General features: G+C 41.2%; 1 protein-coding gene across 1 annotated transcript; it reads left to right on the top strand.

The window, feature by feature from the left end:
- Positions 1 to 851: 851 nt before the first annotated feature.
- Positions 852 to 25,587, top strand: LOC149319368 (uncharacterized). Its single transcript, XM_089508051.1, has 10 exons — positions 852 to 915; positions 12,416 to 12,454; positions 13,812 to 13,853; positions 15,041 to 15,106; positions 15,202 to 15,264; positions 16,377 to 16,505; positions 19,022 to 19,072; positions 21,134 to 21,172; positions 22,739 to 22,861; positions 25,515 to 25,587. The coding sequence occupies exons 1-10, from the start codon at positions 858 to 860 to the stop codon at positions 25,529 to 25,531; spliced, it is 627 nt and encodes a 208-aa protein (XP_089364177.1). The 5' UTR covers positions 852 to 857; the 3' UTR covers positions 25,532 to 25,587.
- The last annotated feature ends 1,234 nt before the right edge of the window (positions 25,588 to 26,821 follow it).

The raw sequence follows: 26,821 nt of genomic DNA on the forward strand, positions 1-26,821 counted from the left end.
ATTTATTGTTGTTGTTCTGTGCTCTAGCAAATGCAAATAGAAATATCTATGCCATCATACAGTTCTCCACCTCCTCCAGTATAGTATATCTTCCAATCCAATAAGCAATCTCAACATCCAGCATTTAAGTTAACTTACCTTTTCTGCACTAGAAAAACATTTCAACTGAGACGTATTTCAACTTCTTGCATTACTACAGCTAAAGATGGCAAGGCTTGTTCTGACACCTCTTTGCAGGCAATGTGTGTGTATGTAGCTTAGAGCTTGGCACTGTTCCTGTCTTCCAAAATATAACAAGGAAGACCCCATTAACCACTAAAAATGTAGTCCAGGTAGAGATGTCTACATGTAGGCACAGATCTGTACATAGAAAAACATCTCTTTGTTAGGGATCAGCATAAAGTGTACTCATGCTGCACAATGTCTGTGTGTAATCATATGATAATTATTTCTAAGGGTTGGGTGTTTTCTCTATGGGAAAGGAGACAAGTTGCGAAAAGTGTTGCTTCATGCTTTTGGATTGGCTGTGAACAGTTGGTCCTTCCCTTTTTTAACCTGCATGTCTCTTATTCATAGGTTAATAGAGGTGGAAGGGTGTGTGTCGGTGTTGCATAATACTGCTGCTTCTTGTTTGTCAAAGATACTTTCTGGGTAGATTTTGATGCTTTTCCAGTCTTCTGCTTGTGATTTGTACATTTAGAACATCTGCAAAGTAGGACGTTGTTCATGTTTGAATGGGGAAATATACCTGCAAAGTGAGTTTGAAAAAGAAGAAAGAAAATCACTGAAACTGTGAGTCTATAACATCTTCAACTGTTTTTGATAAGAAGAGACACAAGACAGAACATAACAAGACCATGGTGAAGTTGGTAGCTGCCCTTTTGGGTGCAGGTTGTTTCCTGCTCACAGTTTCAGGTAAGTGCCATATAGCTTTTTTCCAGGTTCAATAGTTGTGAGAAATGAAGTGTTTTTAATTCATGAAATTGCTGATTTGTTAATGGTGTTGTACTTCAAATGTTTCACTTCTGAAATGAAACATTTTGGAGCCCTTAAAAGTTCTACTCCCTAATTGCACATTTGCAGGATACTGACCTATATCAAGTGAGACCATTGAATCTGTTTCTTCATTAGCTTTTTGACAGATCAAGAGCATATCTGTCTTGTCTTAAGTTTCAATTTGTTTGCCCTCACCTGGTCTGTTACTGACAACAGGCACTGGTTCAGCACCAAAACAGATTCCTTAGAGTTAGGTGGAAAGGAAAGACATAGTTGAGTGCCATCTGCATATTGGTGACACTGAACCCCCCATCTCTGAAAAACTTCTCCCAGTGGTTTCATGTTAAACAGCATGGGAGACAAGACAGAGGTCTGAGAGAGACAACAAGCCAATGGCCAGGATGCCTAACAGGACTCCCCCAGCACCACCTTCTGGGTTTATCACTCCAAAAAGGAATGCAGCCACTGTAAAATAGTGCCCCCAACACCCATCCCAGAGAAGTGTCTCAGAAGAACACTATGTTGATAGTTTTGAAAACCATTGAGAGGTCCAGCAGAACCAAAAGGGACACACTTCCCTGCTCAATTCCCTGTGTAGGTCATCCGGCAAAGTGACCAAAGCTGTCTCTGTCCCATAGCCAAGTCTGAAGCCAGAGTGAAATAGATCTAGATAATCTGTTTCATCCAGAAATCTCTGGATTTGGGAGGCCATTATATGCTGCAGAACCTTGCCCCAAAAAGGAGAAATACGAGACAGATCGATAATTGTCTAATAAAGTGGGATTCAGGGAGAGGTTTTTAAAAAATTTTTTTAGGAAAGGCCTTATCACAGCTTTCTTTAGGCAGGATGTAACTCTGCTTTGCTGCTGTAAAGCATTCACCACCTTCCTCACCCACTTGGGCAGTCCCCTCTGGCTCCTCTGATAAGCCAGGAAGGACAAGCATACACATGGCAGTTCTCCCTTCTCCAAGGATCCTGTCCCCATACACAGGCTGCACAAACTGAAATGTATCTAAAAACATAGGACAAGCAAGTGCTAAGATTACATCCACTGGACTTATATTGACTAAAACCTCCAAGTTAGAGCAGATCTGCACAATTTTATCTGCAAAGTGCCATGCAAATTCTTTACAGCAGGCTGCCCAGTAGTCTGCTCCTGTGAAGCAGAGCATAAAATACTCCTGACCACTTGAGATTGCTCACTGGATGACACTGTGCATATGCAATGGTGGAAGAGAAGAATTATTTCTTCACTACCACAACTGCCCAGTGGTCAGCCAGGGCTTTGGGATCATCTGCCAAGGCAACAGGGAGCTCCCATCAGGAATCTGTATGGATCCATAAGTCTCCTGGGTCAGACCATCTAAATCCCTCCCCCAGTCCTGTGTAGGCGCCAAATCCCAGTGAGTCTACACCCCACCAGACAGTGATGAAACAAAGTGTGCAGAGCCACCTGTCTTATTCTGCACCAGATGCTCTGCAGTGAAACTAAGGACTTTATCACAGTGAGACAATCAAGGAAAAGCAGGGGTTTAAATGGACATTAGCCTGTGAAAATTGCATGATCGTGGTGAAGATTTTCAAATGATGTCACAATTAAAGAAAACTTATCCTGGCAATAAACTGGTAATAACTAACAACAAATCGTTTGTGGGATTTCTGTGTGAATGATTTGTTGCTGGTTATTACCTGTTTCTTGCCAGCATAAGTCTTCTTTAATCATGACATCGTGTGAAAATCTTCACCACGATCATGCAGTTTTCACGGGCTAATGTCCATCTGAACTCCTGCTTTTCTCCCAATTTCCCCCCCATGCGATAAAGTCATAAGAGAGATACAAGTTGAGCTGCATGTTTGTGCTTTCAAAGAATTAATATTCATACCAACTCAAGTGATTTATCCATATGGGTCTATTGTAATGGATGTCAAACTCTTGATCTAGTATTCTGAACATTGCTGCACTAATTATTTTTATGAACCACAGACTTTGGAATTTATTTAATTAATATAAATTATGGTAATTTAATTAAGATAAAACTGAGCCCAGTTTTTCTATGTGCTTTCATATCTTGTAAACTGGTGTATTTATCAAGCTTTGCAGTTTATCACATAACCAAACAGTGAATAATTGAAAAGAATGACAATTGGGGAAAATGTGTGTAAATTTGGTGAAGGATGATAATCCATGCAATCTTTTGCATCCAGATTCTTATTTTGACAGTGCCAGGCTTCTAAACATAAACACTAATTAAGTCTGGAATGTGGACTTTCTAGTTCTGAGAAATATCATACAGGGAGTAGCCTATTTATGCAACTCTGAGACTTTGATTTCCACATGCATAGACAGCCCTGTGTGTGGAATGGCAAGTTTTATAGGACATATATTGTCTAAGATAATTGACACTGTACAATCTCCTGCTTTTTTTTAGCTCTATTTTCCCTATAATTTTGCAGTGAAAGGTAACAAAAAAAAAAGGTCTGACCTATTCCTTATTTTTGTACACATACCTTACTTATTATTGGCATGGACACTTTCCCTTGACTATGGCCCGGTACACATAGGACATTTGCGGCGATAGTAAGGCTTGATTCGGTGCAGCATCTATATGCGCCGAGCCCTATAATTGGCACCATTACATCAGAAGGCTGCGGCCCCATTTACACGGGGTGCAGCCTTGTGACGTAAGGGCACCCAAGCACCCAAATTACTCTGGGCGCATGCGGATGCTGCAGCACAGATGTGGGGCAAAGATGGGTGGCACGAAGCCAACTGTCTGTACTGCCCCAGTGTCTTCTTTCCTAACAAAACAATTGGCTGGAAACAATTCTTGGGCATTCTCCTAGACTAAGCAATGAGCCTGGATGCCCAGGTTTCAGTGGTGGCCAAGAGTGTGTTTGCACAGCTAAAATTGTCTGTTCCTTGGTACGTCAGCTCTAGCTTCCTTGACACATGTCCTGGTTACATCACATTTAGATTACTGTAACACAACCTATGTGGAGATGACTTTGGAAACTGCTCAGAAATGTCAGTGGGTCCAAAATGCTGTGACCTGATTACTGACCAGGGGAGGTTAAAGGGTTCATATAATTCCCTTGCTGAAACAAGTCCATTGGCTGCTGATCCTTTTCTGGGAATAATTCAAAGTGCTGGCTATGATCTTTAAAGCCCTACATAGCTTGGGTTCAGATCTCCCCCCCCCCCCCAAATACCATATCTCCTTATATGAACCTACCTGTGCTCTAAAATCTTCAATGGAAGGCTTTCTCTTGGAGCCACCACCATCTCAGGCATGTGGGAACACCAGCCTTCTCTATGGCTGCTCCCAAATTACGGAAACTCCTTTCCCTGAGAGGTCCATTTGGAACTCTCCCTGCTCTGTTTCTGCTGGCAAAGACCTTTCTATTTAAGGAATCTTAGATTTTAGTGTATTGTGATAGAAAAAGCTTTTAAAGAGAGGTATAGTGCTTTATCTCCAGTATGGGACATCACTCTAGCATAGAGTAAGCAAACCAAAATATACCATATGTCTGATTGCAGCAGTTCCATTGTTCCTTTGCTTTGGAAATATCCACAGCCAAGAATATGTATCTATGTTAAACTTCAGAATGGAAACATTGACTAGCATCCTGTATTACAGTTACATATTCAAAACATAAAGTTATGAATCTGTTAAGCACTCTATATTCAGCTATATTATGTATTAATTATTGTGGCACTATTTCCCAAATAAAAACTCCCCAAATCCCCCCTCAGTTTCCAGGGAGCTGCTCTAAGTGATGGTAGGCCATTGGGACACAGCAGGATGCCATTCCCAGCCCTCTCCTACTAACAAGGAAGATTGTGACAATCAAAAGCAGGAACCCTGATGTAATTCCTTGTCAGACTGCAGATATCTGGTGAGAGGGGCTAGAAACTTAATCCTGATGCAATTCAGTTGCTAGCAGAACAGAACTCCATTGCGCAGAATGGCTGCTGGTTGTTAAGGTACATTTGGAGGGTGGCTGGGCCAGGAGATGATACTTGGTTAATAATTTGTAACTGAAGACTTTATCACATCACCTCTGTTCTTGTTCTGAGTGCATTAATGAAGAAAAATGCATACTTACCATTGCCAACTGCACATCCCTCCATTAGCACGATGAGACTCTAGCTGGCCCCTTGCACTCTCTTCCCCTTTCATCCTTAACCCTACCTCTCTACCCTATGTGCTACCCAGTGTGTCTTTCATATGTATGTGTGTATGTGTGATTTCTTAACACAGTTCCAGAGTTATGCTAACTCAGCAGTTTTAAACTCTATGGTTTTTAAAGAATAAAAGGAAGTAAAAGAACAATAACAATCCCAGATGTTCTAGAATAGTGAAGGGAAAGGAGCTAGTGGGGAGGAGGAGACACTGACATCACATGGATCCCGGAACTGCAACAGGATGATTTTCCACACCTGATAACTAGCAGAATTGGGAGCTTATTGATAGGTGTTCCCAGTCAATGACCAGATGTGTGCGGGCTGACCATGATAGAAAGACAAGGCAATGATGAGAGAGAGGCAGCATCATGTAATAGATATCACAAAAGGTACTATTAGTGACCTTTTATGGCAGCTTGAAAGTCAAATGTGATAATATCCCAAATTGGCAATCTAGGCTTGGATTTATTGTGAAGTTTGCAAATATCTATTTGTACTTACATGCACAAAATCCATCTTTACTTATAACTCTATGTTAACAGGTGACCCTGTAGATGACACATCTACAAGACCCTCTCTCCTCCACTGCTCTGCTTAGCTTCTGCAAATCTATGCCTGTGACCTCCCTGTTTGAGTCCATTCATCTGGCATATGGTCTTCTTCTCTTTCTGCTACCCTCTCCCTTTCCTAGCATTATGACATATTGTTATTTAGGTCAGGTGACATATAAAGCCATAACAGAAGCTTAATGATCTCCAAATAAATTTACCATTTCCTAGTTTTGTGTATCTGTGAGGAACACAATGGGATGTATTAAAACCATATCCTTTGTATGAGAAAGGTTTGATCTGTGTGATGATGATGTTAGTTAACTGATTTAATCAACCATTGTCAGCCCTAGTAATTATTCAAACCTGCGTGTATAACATGCCAGATTATAAAATTAGGGCATTCTCATCTGGGTGGAGCAAACACATTCTTTGACTTTTTTTTCATTTTCCAGAAAGTTGAGTGGCATGAATTTGATTATTCATTTGATAATTTCAATAATTTCAGCTACTGGTGAGTAGGAGGGAAGGTAAAGTATAGCAAAACTCTTTCTGCAATAGAGAGTTGAGTATTGGGATTGTAAAAAATACAAGAAAATGAATGCTGGATGAGACCACAGGACTATTTAGTCCAAACTTTGATTCTAACAAATGCCTATGGAGAACTCAGAAGGAGGGCAAGAACACTAGAACATCCTCCCACTTGTTCTACCCAGCAACCAGTAGAAACACCCTCTTAATGACACTAGAAGTGATACATAGCTGCCCAGGCTAGTAAGCACTGATAGTCCTACCTTTTATGAAAAAACATCTCCAACCCCAGCATAATATGATGCATCTCTTTGTGTGGATTCATGACATCTTTCTGTGAGATTCCTCTTAGTAGGAACTATCTGGTATCTCTAGAGACACTGTGGTGTAGCAGTCTGAGTTCTGGACTCTGGGAGATCAGGGTCTGAATCCCTGTTCAGGCATGGGGACCAACTTTAGGCAAGGAGAATCCAACAGACAAATGTACTGATCCATATCCACAAACCACTTCTGGAAGTTTTATCTTAACCAGGTGTCGCTTGCTTTTTTTTTTTTTTTTTTTTTTAAGCTTATGGGCTTTACTTGACTATTAAAAACAGCCCTGGAATACTTTACATCACAACTGCACTGTAAGAGAGGAATAGTTTGCAATAATGTATTTTTGTTGGGAAAGTCTCCCCCCCCCCCCTTCCCACTAATGTGAGGACTACAGTGAAGCATGGAAAGAACAGGTATATCTAAAGAGAATGGCAAATGATGTCACCATTCCTGCCAAAAATAAAAAATATCCTGGTGCTTTGACACTCACAGCACTGGTTTGACTGCTACAAAGCTTTGGGGGATTAAGATTACAGATTACACTCTTCCTGCATGAACCCTATGAGTTGAGCATTGACAGTCCGGTGTCAGAGGACAGATTTTGCCCTCAATGCACCAATGTCACCAAGGGGAGCATTCTGATTTTTCTCTGTTTCTTCTATGTCAGTGAACAGTAGCCATTCACTTATATAAGAAAAAAACAAAGGTGAGTGCTCAGGGATGCACCACTCCCTCTAACTATGAGCTCAGGAGGTGAGTGCTGACAGAAATAGAACCAAAATGGAGCAGAAATGAGGAAGAGGCAAGAAACCCTGAGCACTCCTCCTAACAGCTCAGTGAAACTTACACATGTTCAATAGGCAGGGAATGCTGAGTGGGTCAAGTGCTATGCACAATTAAAAATGGCATCCAAGTGTGTGTGCAACCATATTTTGTCTTGAACAAACATGGGAGCCAGTAGTGAGGTGTCAGTTTCCTTGGAAAAACAGTCAGTGCATAGAATTTAATGTCATCTGTAAGATAAAATGCCTTTGAAGCATTGGGCAGCCATTAGTTTTATTGGATGGCTGCTCTGACATGAGTGGCAGATGAATTGGTGACGCTGGCCTGCCTGAGAGGTCAACTAAAACTAGTATAGAAATCAGGAACAATCCCAAGGATTTCCAAAGCATAATCCTTCTTACTCTCTATTTTATGCTACATCTGTACCTCCACTAGCTTTCAGTTTGAGTATGTTAAGGTCTTATATGTTGCTGTGTACCTTCAAGTCATTTCTGACTTATGGTGACCCTAAAATGAGCCTATCACAAGATTTTCTGGAGCTGAGAGTGTGTGACTCACCAAAGGTGACCCAGTGGAATTCTGTGTGAATGGAGAATTGAACCCTGATCTTCAGAGTAATAGTCCAGTGTTCAAACCACTACCAGCCTGGCTATAAAGGTCCTTAATACAGTATAATGTGATTTAAATCATCCCCCATCCTTTCCCAACAATCCTTTCCACTTTCTAACTCCCCTAAATTATTGTTTCTGGTGTTTTCCTGATAGAAATTTGTGATCTTACTGATCAGTGCATACCAATATTGCATTTTTTTAGTCACCTGTCTTGAAAGGCTACCTTTTCTTTTGTTTCAGCTTCAGCTGCAGATCCACTTAAACAAAAAACCCACATCTTGTAACAGAATCGCCTTGGGAGTTATAAGAGAAACTGCTAAGGCAGTTGTGTCTAGAGGGAAATTAGTAATGAAGCACTTGAGTCAGATCACATCCCACTTCCCTCCTCTTTAAAATACAGACACTTCAGTGCAAAATTCATCAGAGACTCAGAGGAACAGAGCAACAGTCTGCTCTTCAGTTGCTCAGGACTGTTCTCTCAGTTGCCTCTCAGACTGCTATGAGAAGGCAACCCTCCTCAGGTTGTCAAGTTCTCAGGAGAATTCCTTTTTGGAAAATGAATCTGAACAAACAATGGAATTTTCTACATACTCTTCGCCTGTTCAAATCAAACCTTAGTCTCATTGGAAGAAAGCTATGCAGTGAAAACACTTCTGTTTGAGTTTGTACAGATATTCCACAGGGAAATAGAAACAGATTAATTTTTAACCAATTTGTTTACACTCACTGGCTGCCTACAAGTCTTCAGATAATCCTTACTGCTTTTAGTGTACTGTGCTTCCATAACTTTGCAATGAGACAATATTTATAAAATGTTCCTAGAGCTGAGGTATTTCTAGCTTTTACAGGGAATTTGTTAGGCACTAAGGGCCTAAACAGATTAGGAGAAAGGGGCAGACAGAGGGCACCCCTTTCTTCCTTGGATCGTGGCCGCTCCAATCAAACGGTGTGGCAATGATGCGCTTTGAAAAAGGAGCCACTAAAAGTGGCTCCTTTCTCTGCTGCTGCTGAGGTGCCATAAGCGCCCTGGAGCAGTGTTGTGCCGTCCCTCATGTGCCACGCTGTTTATATGTGGCACACAAGCCACATCACCATTATGCACCCCTCGTAAATGGCGACACACCAAGATGGCGCCCGTGGTGTGCAGTAGGGTTCGCTCCGCGCTACCAAGTTCTACTTTTGGCCCCAGGCTGGCACAAAGCACCGGTCTGTACTGCACCTTTATCTACTTTTTATCTCTGCATTAATACCAGTGCATTAAACTGTCCTTGAAGCAGATTCTAAATAGTTAAAATAAGTAAGGAGGTGGCATAATGGATGATTAGGTGTCAGTGCCTGAGAGATGCATCACATGGTGGGAATGTGGCTCACCACTTTCTGACTTATTTGAGATTAATATATCATCCAGAGATGTGGGTAGACACAACATATTTACAACGATAAACACTACCCGTCCACACCAAAAAATACAATCATAAATGGTTTTAGGTTGCTGGCAGTATTTAAATAGACACTATAGGTCCACTGAAAAGTATTATTCTTAGAATATGAAAAGTTTGACATTGGCACTGTCTGTGGATGGGATGAAAATAACCAGAATTTCAATACCAGCACTTCTCTTGACACTCATAGAGGAATTATTTCACTGGCAAAACATTTTGCTCCTTTTATAACTTCTTCCTTTCCTATGTGTCACACTACTTTTGTCTTTCATAATACCTCATGAGCTTAAATAGCTTTGAGATAGACTATAAATTGGATAGAACACAGACAAGAAGAAAACTATGTCATCACAATATTATTGTTAGGTTGTTTTATGGTATTTTTATGTGAGCTCCATTCTGCGCATTTCTTTTGATTTGTGGCCAAATATAAGACTAGTTGTTCCAGAGAAGTAGATTGTATGGAGTTCAAGCAAATAACTTGAAGAAAGGAAACAACCACTTGTGTTCCAACTGGATGCTCTTCTTAACATTATCAAAAACACCATTCCTTTTCCTTAGGGATTAGTTGTGAGGATATTATGATTAAAAGAAAATAATATTTATTTGTGAATAATCCCATTAATCTTACTTTGGAAATGTATAAATAAACTGTTCAGAATTTTGGCCAACTTGGCTTCTAGTCCCTATAGCCTGCATGATAAGTTTCATGTCTTTTCCTGGTGGACTGGATTTCGTGTAGTTTTATGAATAAGATCATTGTGTTTTATTTAGAGAGTCTCTGTTTTGAATTGTGTGCATCAATCATAACATCTTTCATGTAGGAAAAATTCAAGTGGAGCTTTTATCACCAAGGGCTAGATTCTAGAAACTGTCAGCAGAATCTACACTTTTAGCTGGTCTGTATTTTGTGCTCATCAAGTCAAGATTACCAAGAGCAGCTTCCCCATGATGGGCCCCTTATGCATCAGCTTGTACAGCGCGCCTGCATCACACGCGGGCGCGCCTTACGCGGCTTGAGCATACGCGCTCAAGCCGCGGGGCATGCGCGGGGCGGAAGGGGCAGCGCGTCCCATTCAATTGAATGGGCACGCGTGCCCGTTGCACCCCGCACGCCGCCGCGCTGCCGCACCGCTGTGCACGAGCCCCATTGTTTACAATGGGGCTTGAGCATAGGCGGAATTCGCCTTATGCGGTGGGATCCAGAACGGATCCCTGCGTAAGGTGAGGACCGACTGTATTATGCAAAGTAAATTTTCCAAATTTCAGATGTTATAAGTTGGTATATAGAGACCCTCATGGAGAGTTATTAACATATCCTACACCTCTCTCACTAGATATAGGGTTTCATATTTGATATCTAGCATCAGGCATGTTTTTGAGAGGTCACAATGACTTTTAGAACACTAGGAAGTTACACATGTGAGAAGATACACTGACCTGAGAAATTGGAGGAGACCTAGATGATACTAAAATCAAAGTAAGCTGGGTTTACTACTTGAACCCCTATCTCTTCGCATTCAGAGACAAAGCAAGTCTCCAAGTAAAAGGAGTTAAATACAATCTTCTACCTCGCCCCATGCTGTGTTCCTGGTCATCCTTTCTGTCCAACTATTGCAGAGTTATTCCAGAGCCAATCCCTGTTTTGTCACTCCAAAGTTAAAACCATCAGCCAATTTGACAGCAAAGCCTTTGTTACACAGTGTAGTAGCACCAAGTACCCCTCGAGGCTATGGAATAAGATATAAATATCAGGCCCAGCTCTAGCCTTATTTGTGCACAGACAGCCCCTCTTACTCACTATGTGACCCTCACATGCTGTCTGAGCCATGCTTCATTTTCAGTGGACCTATCTTCAGGACTGGTAATTATCACCCCTTCTAATTCTTGATCTCTCTCTATTCAACCTTCCACATCTTTCTGTCTGTTAGTCCTGTGCGGTTCTTAAGCTTGCAGTGGTTTTGTGTGTTTGCATGAACCTTTGCACATTGCTAAATAAAACCTTTATGTTCATTGAAACTGGAGTCTCTCTGCAGTTAGTACCGGTATAAACAGGTGAAAAGATTCCCAAAATTACCCTCCTCTCACAGGCCTCCTTTTGAGATAATAAATCCCCCAAGGAGACATTGTTGGTTGGGACACCAAGCCCCCCCCCCCCCCCACACACACCTTTTAGGGTAACAGAGTCAAGCAGTGATGCTGATGATTGTGAGAATTCTGGAAGTAGCAGCAACAGCAGCAGCCACAACAACTTTTCCAATTTCTTCACAAGCTATCTTACGGCATTAGATGCAGGATCCCTATCTCAGTCCTAGAAATCCCCAGTAATTGCTGAAGATAATGTGAGATACCACCTAAATGTTAGGAAGAACTTCCTGATCATAATTGCCGTTCAACCATGGAATATGTGCCTCAGAGTGTGGTGGAGTTGCCTTCTTTGGAAGACTTTAAACAGATTAAATTTAAATTTCCTATATTGCTATGTATTTTATATGTATTATCCTACTAGAAAGGCCCCTTCCCCACCACCACTCCTTTTGTGTCGTGTCTTTTTAGATTGTAAGCCTGAGGGCAGGGAACCGTCCAATTAAAAATATTGTATGTACAGCGCTGTGTAAATTTACAGCGCTTTATAAATAAAGGTTGATAATAATAATAATAATAATAATAATAATAATAATAATAATAATGAGGCTGGATGGCCATCTGTCAGGAGTGCTTTGATTTTGTATTCCTGCATGGGAGGAAGTTGGATTGGATGGCCCTTGTGTTCTTTTCAAGCTCTGTGATTCTGTGATTCTAAGTTTCTCCACAAAACAGCAGTGAATCATATAGTTATATTGTACGGACATTACACCTATCTGTATGGAACACACAAGGCCTGTTAGTAGTGACACCATGTGGAATGTACAGTATGTGCAGCACTTCAGTTTAGCACAAGAATAAAGCATGAAACTGCTTTTAAAATCCTTGATTTAATGTTTGTGCTCTTTTTACAGGATTTGGTGATTTTGATTTATCTGATGCCCTTGGGACAGGTAAGTGTGTGGGTAAAAAAACCAGCAACGCTAATATTAATTGTTTATGCAAAGCATTGAAGAGAATCTTCTTTCATCATACATCATCAGTCACTGAATGGAGACCTTATGAATGAGAGACATGCATGCTTACATATATTTCTGATGTCACCTTATTACTCTTTACACAACTTGGTAGTGGATTGGAAGGAAGGACTGAATTAAGGCAGGTTATACCAGTATAAGGAAGAAACAAACTGGGTCTTTGTCATGGGAGACAATCTGCTGTATTGTAGGGTCCAGAAAGAAGCCAATTGGCTTGCTGTACATCTAGAAGGACAATGTCTGTTCTTCTTTTTCCTGGCTCCAGAACTGCAGCCATATACACCCACACCCTTCCCTGGCCATTAATTGTAAGGTTGTATTCCAGTGCTGAAAAGGCCTGTTATGTTCAAAGGCTGAGGGGGTGGGGTAGGGTAAATGTACAAAGAGGTACTGAATACCTGCTCTCACAACAACTGAAAAATCATATATGATGGTGTAAAAAGTGGTTATGTCAGTATACATCACTTATAGGACTTCAGCTGTTGTTGAACTGCAATTCCCATTAGTTCCAGCCAACATAGTCAATTGTGAGACTACTTAACATTATAATTCAACAAGAGCTGGAGTCCAATCCCTGCTTGGACAGAGACCATTGTGCTGTATATGCTATTTCCCTCATTTTTCCTCTTCTGAAGAGCACTTGTGTACATATATCTCATGAACGAACTCATTGTTTTGACTTACAGGAATTCAAATGATAGTTCTTTAGGGTAGTGTACCTCAGTGTGGTGTCTGTGTGCTAGAATATATATGCTGGCTGGTGATGAGAGTTGTAGTTCAACACGTTTGGAGGAAAGCAGTGTGAAGAAGACTGCTTTAGGAGCTGTGGGATGTACAGGAGAAGAGCTCAAGAGAAAAATACAGGGGGTGCACAGATCACAATTTGTGTGCCCAACTGGATCTTGGCTTATGGATCCTTCTTTTAAATATAAGTTTAAAACATAACCTTCTTTCAGGTATGCAGAATAACGTTTGCACTGTATGTTTGAATACAGAGCTATCTAACACTAATAATTAAAATTACACAACCAAATATAAACCTAGTGAAGCCATTGAGTACTCCATACTTTAAAAGAAAGTCTGAACATGTTCCTCAGTGCAATTGTATGCATATTTACTCTAGCAATGGATCTTACACCTTGGTAACTGGGAATATAATTGCAGCTTCAGCCATGTCAATAAAAGCTCTAGCTATTTTTTATTTAGCCATATTGGCAGAAGTTTTTTTTAAAAGTAAACTAACCATAGACTGACTTTGATTTCTCTGGTTTAGTTACCATGCGGCCCAATCCAGCAACTAAAAGGCCACCAGTGGGTGAGTATTAGATGGCAGTTGAGTATGAATAATTGAAGTCACAATGCTTAGATATGTGCATACAAGATCTAAACCTACAAATGAAACTGTAAACGTAGCTTTCAAATGCACTGATATTACTGGTGTAGTAATCATTTCAGGCTTTTTTTTTAAAAATGTTCCCCAAGAATAAATTATTAACTGAATTTTGTAAGAAAATGCTAATCTCTTACTTGTTTTTTTACCAACCATATTCTCCTTTGGTCATTTTGGCTTATGTGATAGAGTTTTATGAAGATAAAAAGAATTTTGCATTACTGATAGTAGAAACATGCAGAATAAAAAGTAGTATCTCAAAGTGGCAGCAGAGGCCTGGAAATTGACTTGTACTGAATACTTCCTTCCTTCCTTTTTTATAGAATAAAACTGTGAAAGTGAATATTTTCTACATGGTTTGGGCTTAGTGCCAAAGAATTATAAATAAAAAAACTCTACAAAAATATTTGGTAAAATATTTGGGCAGGCCATCATATAAGAAGCTAGTTATTTTTCATCAGCTGTTTGCTTCATGAAGTGGTATATCTTTGGTTTTACCTTTATGAGTACAGATAATAAACCAACGACACACACAAAATGTGAACATCTGTTGAAGACTGACCTGGGGGGAGCAATACACCAGTGGTTAGAAAGCCTGAACTGAACCAAGGGGATATAGTTTTTTGGTGGTCGGGGGAATCCAGTTTTTTTTTTAAAATTGATAGCTTTACGGTACTGATAAAGCATCAAATGTATCATCTGATAAATAGAAACAACACACCTATTCAGAACTGAGACCATATTATGTTAAACTTTGATCTCTATAGTTACCTGGCCAGCCTCATATTATTAATGTTGGCATTAGGATCGTAAATGTTCTGTTTACAGTCACTAAGTTTAAAACAGAACCTGTTTTGTACAGATCCCCATGAATTTTGCTTGACAATTTGTGGTTAATATTGACCAAAATTACACTTCTGAAAACATTCGTTTTCATGTCACATTTGTATCAGAGTAAACAAGCTTGGCAAACTCTTTCCAAAGCAATCCCATGATCTGTAACATTATGTGAAAACTAGCATTTAAAAGAAGGTAGGAAGATTATCCTTTTGGTAAAGGAAAAAAAGTGCTTCCTGATGGAATTCCTATTCAGAAACATTTATACTTAATAGGTGACAACCCCAGACCTCATCTATATCCTGACCTTCGACCACATGCAGGTGGCCAGGGAAGTGATGGTAAGACTTTTTTCCACTTAAGGATTTATAATAGAGGTATTCGTTTGGATTTCTGTTTTATGCCTGGTGACTGATATATTTTTGGAAATTAATAGGTGGGAACTCTAGACCTAATCTCTATCCTGATCTTAAGCCACATGGCGGCTATGGAAATGATGGTAAGAATAATTTCCATAGGCCCATTACAGACGGGCCATATAGTACGCGCTCTGCGTGTACTAGGGTTAGGAAGGGGTGGTGCTTCCGCAGCCCCCTAACCCTAGTGCGTGCTCTGCGTGCACAAAATGGCAGCGGCCATTCCACACGGCCGCCGCCATGATGACGTCATGACCGCGTTGCCTCTATATGGGGTGGCGCGGACGTGACGTCGTCGCTCCACGCCAGGGCGCTTAGTGCGCCCTTAGCGCGGAGCAGGAAGGAGCTCCGTTTCGGAGCTCCTTCCTGGTTTGCGCCGCTGGGCGCAGCCTTCACACGGCTGCGCCCAGTGGCGCAAAGGAGAAAGGGGCCAAGCGGCCCCTTTCTCCTCCTCCCCACCGCCGCGGGGTGTCCTTGGGGCTTGAAGCCCCAAGGACACCCCTTTCCAGGCTGCGGGGAAGTGGCCTTTTGCCACTTCCCTGCAGTCCGGAAAGCGGCAGATCGGGGCCTCAGCGGCTGCCGTTCTGGCTGCTGAGGCCCTGATACCCCAGGGAAAGGGGCGGGTGCAGACCGCCCCAAACGGGCGGTCTGTAACCCGCCAATGTTAAGATCTAAAAAAGAGGGAGGTTCATTTAATATCTTTTAAAATTGTGTTGTTATCAGCTGTTTCACTTAGTATTTTAAGGGTCTCCCCCCATCCCCCTCCTCCTGCCCCTCTTCCAACTCCATCACCACTGCCACTACCACATCCTTTTTAGAAAGTTTCTAGGAATGTATAACTATATAGGTCCTGTTCTTTGGTGGGGGGAAGATCTCATGGGCATCTCCTAAACTTTAAGAGATGTTGACAGGTTTGTATCCCTATCATTGTTTGTTTCCCTATCAAAACATACCTTAAACACATCTGATAAGATCAGAGCAATCCCAGAATACATTATCTAGTGTTGCTGTAATATTATAATTTTTAGTATGATTAATATGAAACAGTTTGGGCATTAAAATGTGATAGATTTTGTAATTCAATTGGAATTGCTCCTACTCATTCTTTTTTCCTAATCATTTGCTCTTGTTATTGAAAACACCTGTTTCCCTTGACACTGATAATATATTTACAACTTGCTTTAATATATTTTAGATTCTGACTTTAATCTAGGGGATGCACTTGGCGGTGGCAGCAGCAGCGTTGGAGGAGGAGGAGGAGCCGGTGGTGGTGGCAGCATTGGTGGTGGCAGTAGCAGTGGTGGTCATGGCAGCATTGGCGGTCGTAAGTGTTCTTTATTTTTTATTTTTTTTAAAAAAATATGTTTTGTGTAAATCCATAAATCACTGGTCTTGGATTGCTTGGGTTTATACCAGTAGTGTTAATGCCACTTAAATTAATCTAAGTCAAATCAAAACTACTAGTTTAAATCTGGGTAATTTGGATTTATTGGGTTAGGTATCTGGCTTTAGCCAATTTTTCATGTGTTTATTATGTGATGGAGGATCATAGAGGGCTGTGGGGCCATGCTGCTTGGACTGTGATAAAGTTTACAGTACCCTTAGCCACACCAGCAGTGGCCACTTGTTAATATGAAATTCTGTGAGGTCATGTGTGCAGACATACTGTAGATCCTCTAAACTTGCAGACTTATTCTATGTTATAGAATGATTTCTATTTATTTATTTATTTACGGTATTTATACCCCGCCCTTCAGCCCTAAAGGGAGCGGCTTACAATTATTATTATTTTTAATTAGACAGTTCCCTGCCCTCAGGCTAACAATCTAAAAAGACATGACAGAAAAAGAGAAGGGAATGGCGGTGGAGAAGGGGATCAGATCCAGCAGTTCTTCTCTCCCTCTGAGGCCTGGACCAAGGCAGATGGACTAGAGGGAGGGCTCTGCTTCTTAGTAGAGGCCAGGCCCAATAGTGTTGGGCCTGCCCTTTCACTCCCTCCCAGGCTGGAAGATGACAGTTGGCAAGGAGGGAGGGCTCTTCTTCTTCAGGTCCGATGGCGTTGGACCTGCCCCTTCACTCCCTCCCAGGCCAGAAGACAATAACTAGCTTCTATGACATCTTTTATATTTTCTGTTGCATTGGGAATGCTGTGACCTAGTTTTGCACACCATTTGTGGGAAGCAGGGGATGTACAAGGAGGATGGACTATTCCTGTTCTCTCCAAATGTGAGCAGTGTCAGCAATTTTTAGTGTTTTAGTGCTATTTTTATGTGGATTTTGTATTTTTGGATATGTGTTTTCCTCCTTTTCTAATGGGTTAAACATGCATTGGTGGTGGTGACTGCAACCTTCAACCATTTCCATGTCTTTCCCTGCAGCAAACAGAGCACAACAATTCAAGTAAGAATATCGTATGGAAAATTTAAATGGCTATTTTAAAAGAAATCTCTCACAATATATGTTTTGATTATGTGCTTCCCTAGTTAGGAAAAAAGTTGGGTTTTTTGTGTGTGGTTTTTTGTTGTTGTTTTTTGGCTAGACTAGTCCATGTGTACCATAATGATATGGTGGTTGGAAGATTTGGTCTTGAAGTATATACAAGGCTATTAAGGAACTAATGACAAGGCATTTATGCACAAACACATATCTGAAAATCTTGGACCAAAATCTTATTTGGTGCTGGCAGCATGAAAAATCCATAGCATAGTTGCATGGGTTTGGGTGGAAAAGGAGGTGAAGGAGGTGAAGGCAGGTAGTACCAGTGTGTCAGGTAGCACCAGAATACAGTAGCACTTGCTGTGGTTAGGAACAGATCTGTGCCCAGGTGCCTGACTCAGTTGGCATGACAGCCCAGCTGGTCCTCCAGCATCCCAGCCTTGTCATAATGGCTGTGACCAAAGTTCACAACGACTGGAATTATTCATGCAAGGATGTCATGAATACCTCCTTTGCAGGAGTGTGGGGAATGTGCCACCACTTGTGGACCTAGTGGTTGTGCAAGTGTTTATGCCCCATACAATGCTGGCTGTATAGATTTTTAAAAATAAAAGGTTTAGAAAAGTGACTGGCAGGAGCTGCTTAAGTCTTTCATTGTCTGCCACCTAGGTTCTTAAACAGTGGGGCATGCCACCCCAAGGGGACAGTATCTCAAGGCACTGACCTCAGATACTGATTAGCTGACTCTCCAGAGAAGGGAGGTACTTGGAATGCTTTTTCAGCATCCCCTTCAGGTTCAGACCATGTGGCAGGTAGTGAGATAAGAAGAGAAGAAAGTGAGTGTCAGAAGCTGGGGCTTTTGTTGGTGTGGTGTCAATTTGGGAGGGCACTGGAGCAAAGTTTTCTGCCCTACCCTTCCTTCCCCTTTGCTGTTTCCAAAGGCAAAATCCATCAGTTGGTGGCGTTTCAGCTTTCCGAAGGAACAAAGTTGACCTTTGCTTTCCTTCTGCTTATTCCAAAGACAAAATCCATTGGTTGGTGATGTTTCAACATTTGGAAGATGCAAGCCCTTTTCTTCCCCTTTGCTCTTTCCAATGGGAAAATCCTTCGTTTCTGTCTCTGGAAGGAATAAAGTTAAAACCCTTTCCTTTCCTTTTGCTCTTTCCAAAGGCACATGCCTCAAATCATGTAGAGACATTGTGTTGAGTTGGGTATTGAATATAATGAAATAAAATGGTTCTAATTTGAAGAGAGGAAACTTAATCTTTCATACATGAAACAGAAAAGTGTCTGCAAATACAGGCTTAGTTGCTAAAAGAAAGTCTCTGAAGAAGCACAAGATTGGGAAAAACTTGGAAAGAGAATTTTGAGAGAAAAAGTAATATTACAATTTCATATTTTCAGATGATTTTAGTGACTTGGATCTCAACGATGGGAAACCTCTACCTCCAGCAGGTATGGCATAATAGTTTAGGTTCTTTCAGCTAATCTGCAGTCCTTTTCTGCATTCCTCAAAATGGCTACATCTTTTAGGCCCTATGCAGAGGGGCGAGATAAAGTGGCTTCTGGATACTTCGGGGATGGGTGTGCAGATGACGCATGCCCCCAGAGCGACCAGAGGCCCCTCTGGATTCCTATTCTATTTGCTTGTGTGTATGTGCACTTTGAAGTCACCTGTCAGTTTACTGAAACCCCATGAATTTCATAGGGTTTTCTTAGTCAAGGAGTACTCACAGCTGGTTTCATTAGTTCCTTCCTCTGATCTATAGCCCAGAGCACCTGGTATTCATTGGCAGTCTCTCATCCCAGTACTAAACAGGGCTGACACCATTTAGCTTCCAAGATTAGATGGGATCTGGTGCCTTTAAGATATTTTATTGGTATCTAAAATCAACCGATGCTTGTTAATATTTTGTACTGTAATTTGATGATGTCATTGTATTTTTATAGTTAAACTTATTTCATAAAACTAATGGCCTTTGGCAAATTATTTTGGCAAAACTCCATTTAAAAACAGAGAATACTCTGCCCTAGACACTGCAGGCATGGAGAAGAGTCCACTGATCCAGGACTACAGTGGGCGGGGGCAAAGGCTTAAAGCCCCATATTCATGCTACGTTCTTGAGCTGGATTCCAAGTACCTCTTTGAAGTATTTTGCACTTTCAAATCTCATCTAGGAGGGGTGCAGAATTTTGGTCCTCCAGATGTTTTTGGAATCCCATAACCTGTTACCATTGGCCAGGCTGGCTAGGGCCAGAAGTCTAAACATTACTAATAAAATCAATTCATTACATTGCTCAATTCAAGTTCCCAGATTAAATAGTTGTCATTATATGGTTGTCATGTTTGGTTGCAGTGGGATGTGTGTGTGTGTGTGTATGTTCATGTGTTATAGGTTGCTGGTTGAGGGGAGTGTTGCTGTGCTTACGACACGTTACAGACTGCCTGTTTGGGGCAGCCTGTAACCGGCCCTTTCCCCGTCGGATCGGGGCCTCAGCTGCCACAACGGCAGCCTCTGAGGCCCCAATCTGCTGCTTTCCAGGCTGCGGGGAAGCAGCAAAAGGCCGCTTCCCTGCGGCCTGGAAAGGGGTGTCCTTGGGGCTTCAAGCCCCAAGGACACCCGGTGGCAGCAGGGAGGAGGAGAAAGGGGCCACTTGGCCCCTTTCTGCTCTGCGTCGCTGGCGCAGCCATGTAAAGGCTGCGCCCAGCGACGCAAAGGTGGAAGGAGCTCCGAAACGGAGTTCCTTCCGGGACCGCGGAAAGAGCTCCCCAGGCGCCCTTGCACGGCCCCAGTACGTCACTTCCGCGCCGCCCCATTTGGATGTGGTGCGGTCGTGACGTAGCCATGGTGGCGCCTATGTGTATATGGTGCCGCCATTTTGTACACGCTCCGCGCATGCTACAATTAAGAGGGTCGGGAAGTGACGCCCCTTCCTAACCCTAGTATGAGCAGAGCACGTACTTTAAGCCCGTCTGTAACGGGCCTACCTTAACTATATGGGGTGGCTAAAAGATTGCTTCTCTATCATTATTATTTTTTTACTTTAAAACAATTATCTGCCTCTCAGACTAGCACAGAATCCTGCCTGCAGCTGGCCACATCATTCAGAATCAGAATAAACTAAAGTGACACCACAGCCAAGATACTGAAGGAAATGTGGCTGAAGGCCACTGGTCTCACTTTCTAGAGTGACAACAAGCGAAGTTACCTCCAAGATCTGGCTAAAGCTGATATGAGCTGTAGGCCAAAAACTTCTGGAGGGCAATGTGCGGGCATCAGTGCCCTTGATCTTAATTCAGTGGGAAGAAACTATGACTAAACTATTTTTCCCTGTTCTTATTTTATATCCTGTATAAAAACATAGTTTGGTAGTATTAATGTTGCTCTTATTCTTGATCAGTTACTAAAGCAAGAAATGACTTAAAGCAACAATGTTTAGATAGGTCTTTATATGATTTTGGTATTTCTTGATAGATTTTCCTGAAAAACAAACATGTTATTACCTCTGTTTCAGGCGAAAGACCACATATTTCAGATCAAGGGGGAAATACTGGTAAGTCAAATCTGGTACGTTATTTTCATTCAAGGAGATATGATGGACCTGTACTATGTATTCATATATTCATATGTTTTCAAATTTACCCTTAAATTGCTCAATTTTGTTTTGAAGAAAAAGGAGTTGTGCAACCCCATCTGGAATGTGCTATCAGTTCTTACTTTGTTTCAAATGCACACCAGCTGCTATTGTCTTCTACAGCTGCTGTATGTAGGCAAACTGGCCTTTTGGTTGTAAATGGTTGTGGGGTGACTTTTGGAAGGGAAAATAGACCATGGCCTTGGCCTGGATAAGAAGCATTATCTTGATTGTTGTCTTTGAAACTGCTTTTCACTCAGTTGGGCTGCTTAAACATGCTGTTGAAGGTATGGGATGTGTAATGTGATGTGCAGAGTTCAGCTTCAAGTTTATATCCTGGCAATCAGGGGAAGTTCAGGCTTGATTTGTTTTGGACCCATTTATTTGTCTATTTGTCAGTCCACAGTATACACAGAATTATTCTCTAGCGTCATATTTCAAAAAAGTTGATTTTCTTCCTATCAGCTTTCTTTACCATCCAACACTCACATGTACACATAATTATGGAAAATATAATGGATGGACAGAATTAACTTTAGTGTTCAGTGAGATGTCTTTACACTTTAAGATCTTATCTTGTTCTTTCATAGCTGCTCTTCTACCTCCTAGTCTTCTTCTGATTTCTTGATTGCAATCTCCATTGTAGTTGTCACATTTTAGACACATCATGAGAAGATATGACTCACTAGAAAAGATAATAGTGCTAGGTAAGATAGAATACAGCAAGAAAAGAGGAAGATTGTATTACAGGTGGATAGACTCAGTAAAGGAAGCCCTGGCCCCGAGTCTACAAAACCTAAACCTGTTGATGACATAAACTGAGGTTGTCACCATAAGCTGAGGTTGACTTGGAGGCAGTTAACACACACACACACACACACACAGAGAGAGAGAGAGAGAGAGAGAGAGAGAGAATTAATACAATTTCTAGTTTGGTTCCATCCTCAAGTTTAAATTAATTGATATAACTTCCTAACACTTTTTCTGATCACACCAAGAGATTTCAGTGAGACTTACTTTTTTCTCAATTTTCTTCAATTGCACTCTGACACTTGAAATACTGCACACTATTAGAAAGAATGAAATGTAAAATAAAGACAGTGAAAAAAATGACTATACTTTATATATCATAACAGCCTTTAAGACTGGTCATGGCTGAGCATGAATTTATGTCTCTCTCTCTCCTTACTTCATTCTCTTTTTTTACTAATAAGAATAATTTTTGGTTCTTCCCATGAGGCTGCTAAAATCCTTATAGTCATTTTTCATTCATTGTGAGTGGTCTCATTAAAATTATATTTAAAAAAAATGCTCTGGGGATTATCCAGACTGTTTTTGTTCTGCTTTTTAAATGTGCACATATTTGCAATACAGGAATACCCTAGAAAGTATGGGTCAAAGTGATAATCCACTTTTTACAATAAAAACAGAATAGAGTGGTGTATTTCTGAAGAAACTGTGTTGCTGTTCCTTTCCCCTCTGCAGTTGATTCTAGTTCAGCCGCTCAGATTACATCCCCAGTTGTGGCTGTAGTAGTGCTGTTAGCTGTTGGAGCACTAGCTGGCTATACGTCTTACAAGCAAAAGCGATACTGTTTTAAACCAAGAGGTAAGACTAACAGCAATATTATATAACTGGTTATAACTTTAAAAAGAAATGAACTTTTAAAAATTGCTTCCACTGGATAAACCTGTCTACAGTAGACTTCAGATCAGGGTAAATGAATGATCTTTCTCTGAGTTAGTCCCAGTGATTTAAGCTGATGTCCTATAACCATTTACATAATAAGTGCCATTGAATTAATTGGAATTTGCTTCTGAGTATACAGGATACACAAGTCTGAATTTTAAATGGTATAAACTCCTTTTTCTGTGATGAATGAAAAACAGTTTCATTACTCTTTACTTTGACTAGCTGCTGATCTCCTTATCAGAGCAATGAAGAGTGGAGCTCAGAATCAGTGGTATGCATAGCATGTGGTATAAAAGATGAGACAATGGCCTTCTATCCTAACAAATGGGAAAGACTAAGTGAAGTGCCAGAAGACAGGATAAGTTATTCACTTGCTTGTATCATCAATTACTTTATGTCTGCCCTATCTTTTCCCCAAAACACAGGACTAGTAGGTGAAAAAGAGAAGAAGAAAAAAACCAAAACAAAACAAAAAACAAACTAACACACACTTAAAAAATAAAATCAAAGTCTAGTAAGAGCAAGGAATATTAACATTCCACATAAAGGATAGCTAATTTTCACAGAGTTGGTCAGACAGTCAGTTTTTGCTGTTGATAGCCAATGGTCATCACAAAAGAAATAACAAGATTATGTGTCTATACCTGTGCACGACATCATGCATACACACACTGAGTGGTGAATCCAGGAGGTAATGAACATACAGTATTAGGTTTTCAGAAATTGAGATGATCAGAATTCAAAATGGTAACATTCCACTTAGAATTTCAATTTGAAAATTCACTTGGGGTCAATGGGGCTGTACAGATGGGCGGCATGATGCTGCCCTGTTTGCCCCAGATTTAGGCCGTGGCAACCATACACTGGACCTCTGGAGGGAGGAAAAGAAGCCTCGAAAATGGGTGCCATAGGGCGCTGTGCCCAGCGTGTATCATCATGGCATGTGCTGTGTTGATGGGTGAGCACCAAAATGGCACCCGGGAAGCACGGTAAGGGCTTTGAGCGTGTGGATGTTCAGCCCTCACCACCCGTACAGGCCGACACAAAGTGCCGGTGTGTACAGCCCCAATATTGCTTGGACAGAGCCTCAGTTTATCACTAGTAATGCACAAAATGCTATGTAAAACATTACAAAATTATCACGGCTGATCAGCAGCCATTGAATTTTAAAATAATCTGATTAGTTTTATATAAAATTATAAAAACAAGCAAGTCTGGTATTTAAGAAACTCCACCTGGTGTTAGAAGGATATTCATAAGCAGTACAGAAGGAGACTGCTTATGAATGTCTGATCTTTCACCCTTGGATGAAAGGGGCATTATAATAATAATAATAGGATTTATTTATATGCTGCCCAATCACTGGGAATCCGGGCGGCTTACAACAGAGGGGATAATAGACGGTTCCCTGCCCTCAGGCTTACAATCTAAAAAGACACGAGACAAAAGGAGAAGGGAATGGTGGGGGGGAGGGGATCAGGTCCAGCATTCTTCTCTCTCTCTCTGAGCCCTGGACCAAGGTGGACCGGAGGGAGGGCTCTTCTTCTTCAGGCTGGCCCTGACGGAGCTGGGCCTGCCTGGTCAACTCCCTCGCAGGCCGGAAGATGACGGTTATGGAGGGAGGAGCCTCTTTCTTCAGGCTAGCCCTGATGGAGTTGGGCCAGCCTATTCTCTCCCTCATAGGCCGAAGGATGACAGTTATGGAGGGAGGGTGCTCTATCTTCAGGCTAGCCCTGGTGGAGCTGGGCCTGCCTGGTCAACTCCCTCGCAGGCCGGAGGATGACAGTTATGGAGGGAGGAACCTCTTTCTTCAGGCTAGCCCTGATGGAGTTGGGCCAGCCTGTTCTCTCCCTCATAAATCATCATCATCATCATCATCACTTGCAAGGGTTCCCTGAGAAGGCTTTGTTCCTCTTTCCCACACAGGAAAGATGGGGGAAGCAAAATTGGTGACTCTTACTCATCTTTTGCAAGGCCAGCTGTGAGGGCTTAACTTTTCTTCTTCCTCCTTCGGGTGAAAAAAAGAGAGGAAGAGTGAAGATGGATTTCAAGCCAAAATACTTTGTGGATTGGATCCATTTAACACTTTGGACATGCATGGCCATGCCTTCTGTTCTCACTGAAGGCCATGCATAGTGGTGCGAGATGGAGACCGTCTGGTTCATGTTCCAATATGAGTTCCTTGCTTATGTCTTACACCAAACTTTATCAGTAATTTAATTGGGTTCCTTGTAAAGTCTTACATCTATATGTTATTCTCCAAGTTGTGGGCTTCCAGTATAGTCCCAGGCATGCCTACGTGGAAGTAGATCCCACTGTGTTGAATGAAGTTCATTCCCTACTAAAGAGATGAGAATCACGCAGCCCTCTAGATATTGTTGGACAAACTCTCATCAGCACTAATCAGCACTGGCAATAGTGAAGAATGCTGGAGTTGCAGTACAACAATAATGGTACTTTGTTCACACTGTCTAGTGTGTGTCTACACCAAAGTGCACTTTGGACATAAGACTAAAGTACCTATGTTGCATATTTCATATAAATGAATTCTAATATTTCTATTTTTTAGGTGGAGCAGTTGTTTAACCCCTTAAGGAATTAGGAAAAAATGACTTCAAGAAGATCACTGAAGCTGTTTATGCACTATATTATGTTTATGTATAAATAATCTCATTGAGATTTTGTGCAATATGAAACAATGCAGTATAGTACAAATTGAAGAATGGTCTTTCTAGAGCTAGAGGTCTATTAAAGAAATCTTTATGAATAAAATATTAAATGTGTCTAAAATGAATGTTTTCTATTTTAACAACCTGTTTTTATACTAAATTGTCTATTTATATAGGGACCATCAGTACAGTGGGGGGTTTGGATGGCACCCAGATTTATTTGTCCGTAATGATTAGAAAAACATAAATAAATAAATGATGGCAATATGCTAAGTCTGCCCAGGTCAGTAGACCAGTTTTATTCTTCCATTGATAATTATTTGACTAAGGCTATGATATTTTAAAAATGTCGGTGAATTCAGGCTTTTAGGAAATGTGTAAAATCACACTGAAAGAGGAACGTGTCCTACTCTGTCCCCCACTCCATTGTTAACCTCACATGGGCAGAGACAAATCTGAACATGAGAGTTTTGCTATATGTGGAGACTCACCATAGGATGAGAAACTTTAAAATAAATAAATAAATAAATAAATAAATAAATAAATAAATAAATAGGGGTTTCCAGTCACAAACAGAGCTTCCACATGTAGTGGAAACTCTGTGACATTCTGAGAAAAATGACACGGGAGACATGGCAGGCAGAACTAGCAGGCTTCCTTCTTCATATATTGATCCAACATGTTTTCTAAGGTTCTGAATAAGGCATAAATGTCTGGGTCTCAGAATTTGTCAGAGACTGTCTTCTCTCATAAAACCTTGCCTGTGTGCTAAAAGCAAAGACAGAAAGCCTTGTCTTTCTGCCTCCCTCTTCAGAAATGAGGCAGGAATGTTTTGTTGTGGCTCTGTAAACAGGGAATATTCAGACCTATTTGCCTGGTGCCCTTACTCTTACTTTTCAGGGGCCTGATGGGAGTTGTTTTATTTTTTCAGCTTTTAATAAAACCTAGCTTTAAGAAATGTTTAGCCATTCATGTCATTCTGTTTGTGCTTCCGATTTAATCAAGTATACTCTCAACTTGTTTTGTTGTGCGAAGAGTGAGATTTGCTTTTCAAGTAATCATCCAAAGTTTGATTCCCTGATCTGTCATGGAAGTCCACAGAGTGATCTTGGGCAATTCACACTTTCTCAGACTTAAGAAGAAGGCAGTGGCATCATTAGGGTTGGCATCACCCAGTGTGGTAATTCATTGTGTCACCTCCCTCCTC

Source organism: Sceloporus occidentalis, unplaced genomic scaffold (genome assembly GCF_023333645.1).
Source record: "Sceloporus occidentalis isolate IW3139 unplaced genomic scaffold, rSceOcc1.0.p SCAF_2, whole genome shotgun sequence".
Lineage (NCBI taxonomy): Eukaryota > Metazoa > Chordata > Lepidosauria > Squamata > Phrynosomatidae > Sceloporus > Sceloporus occidentalis.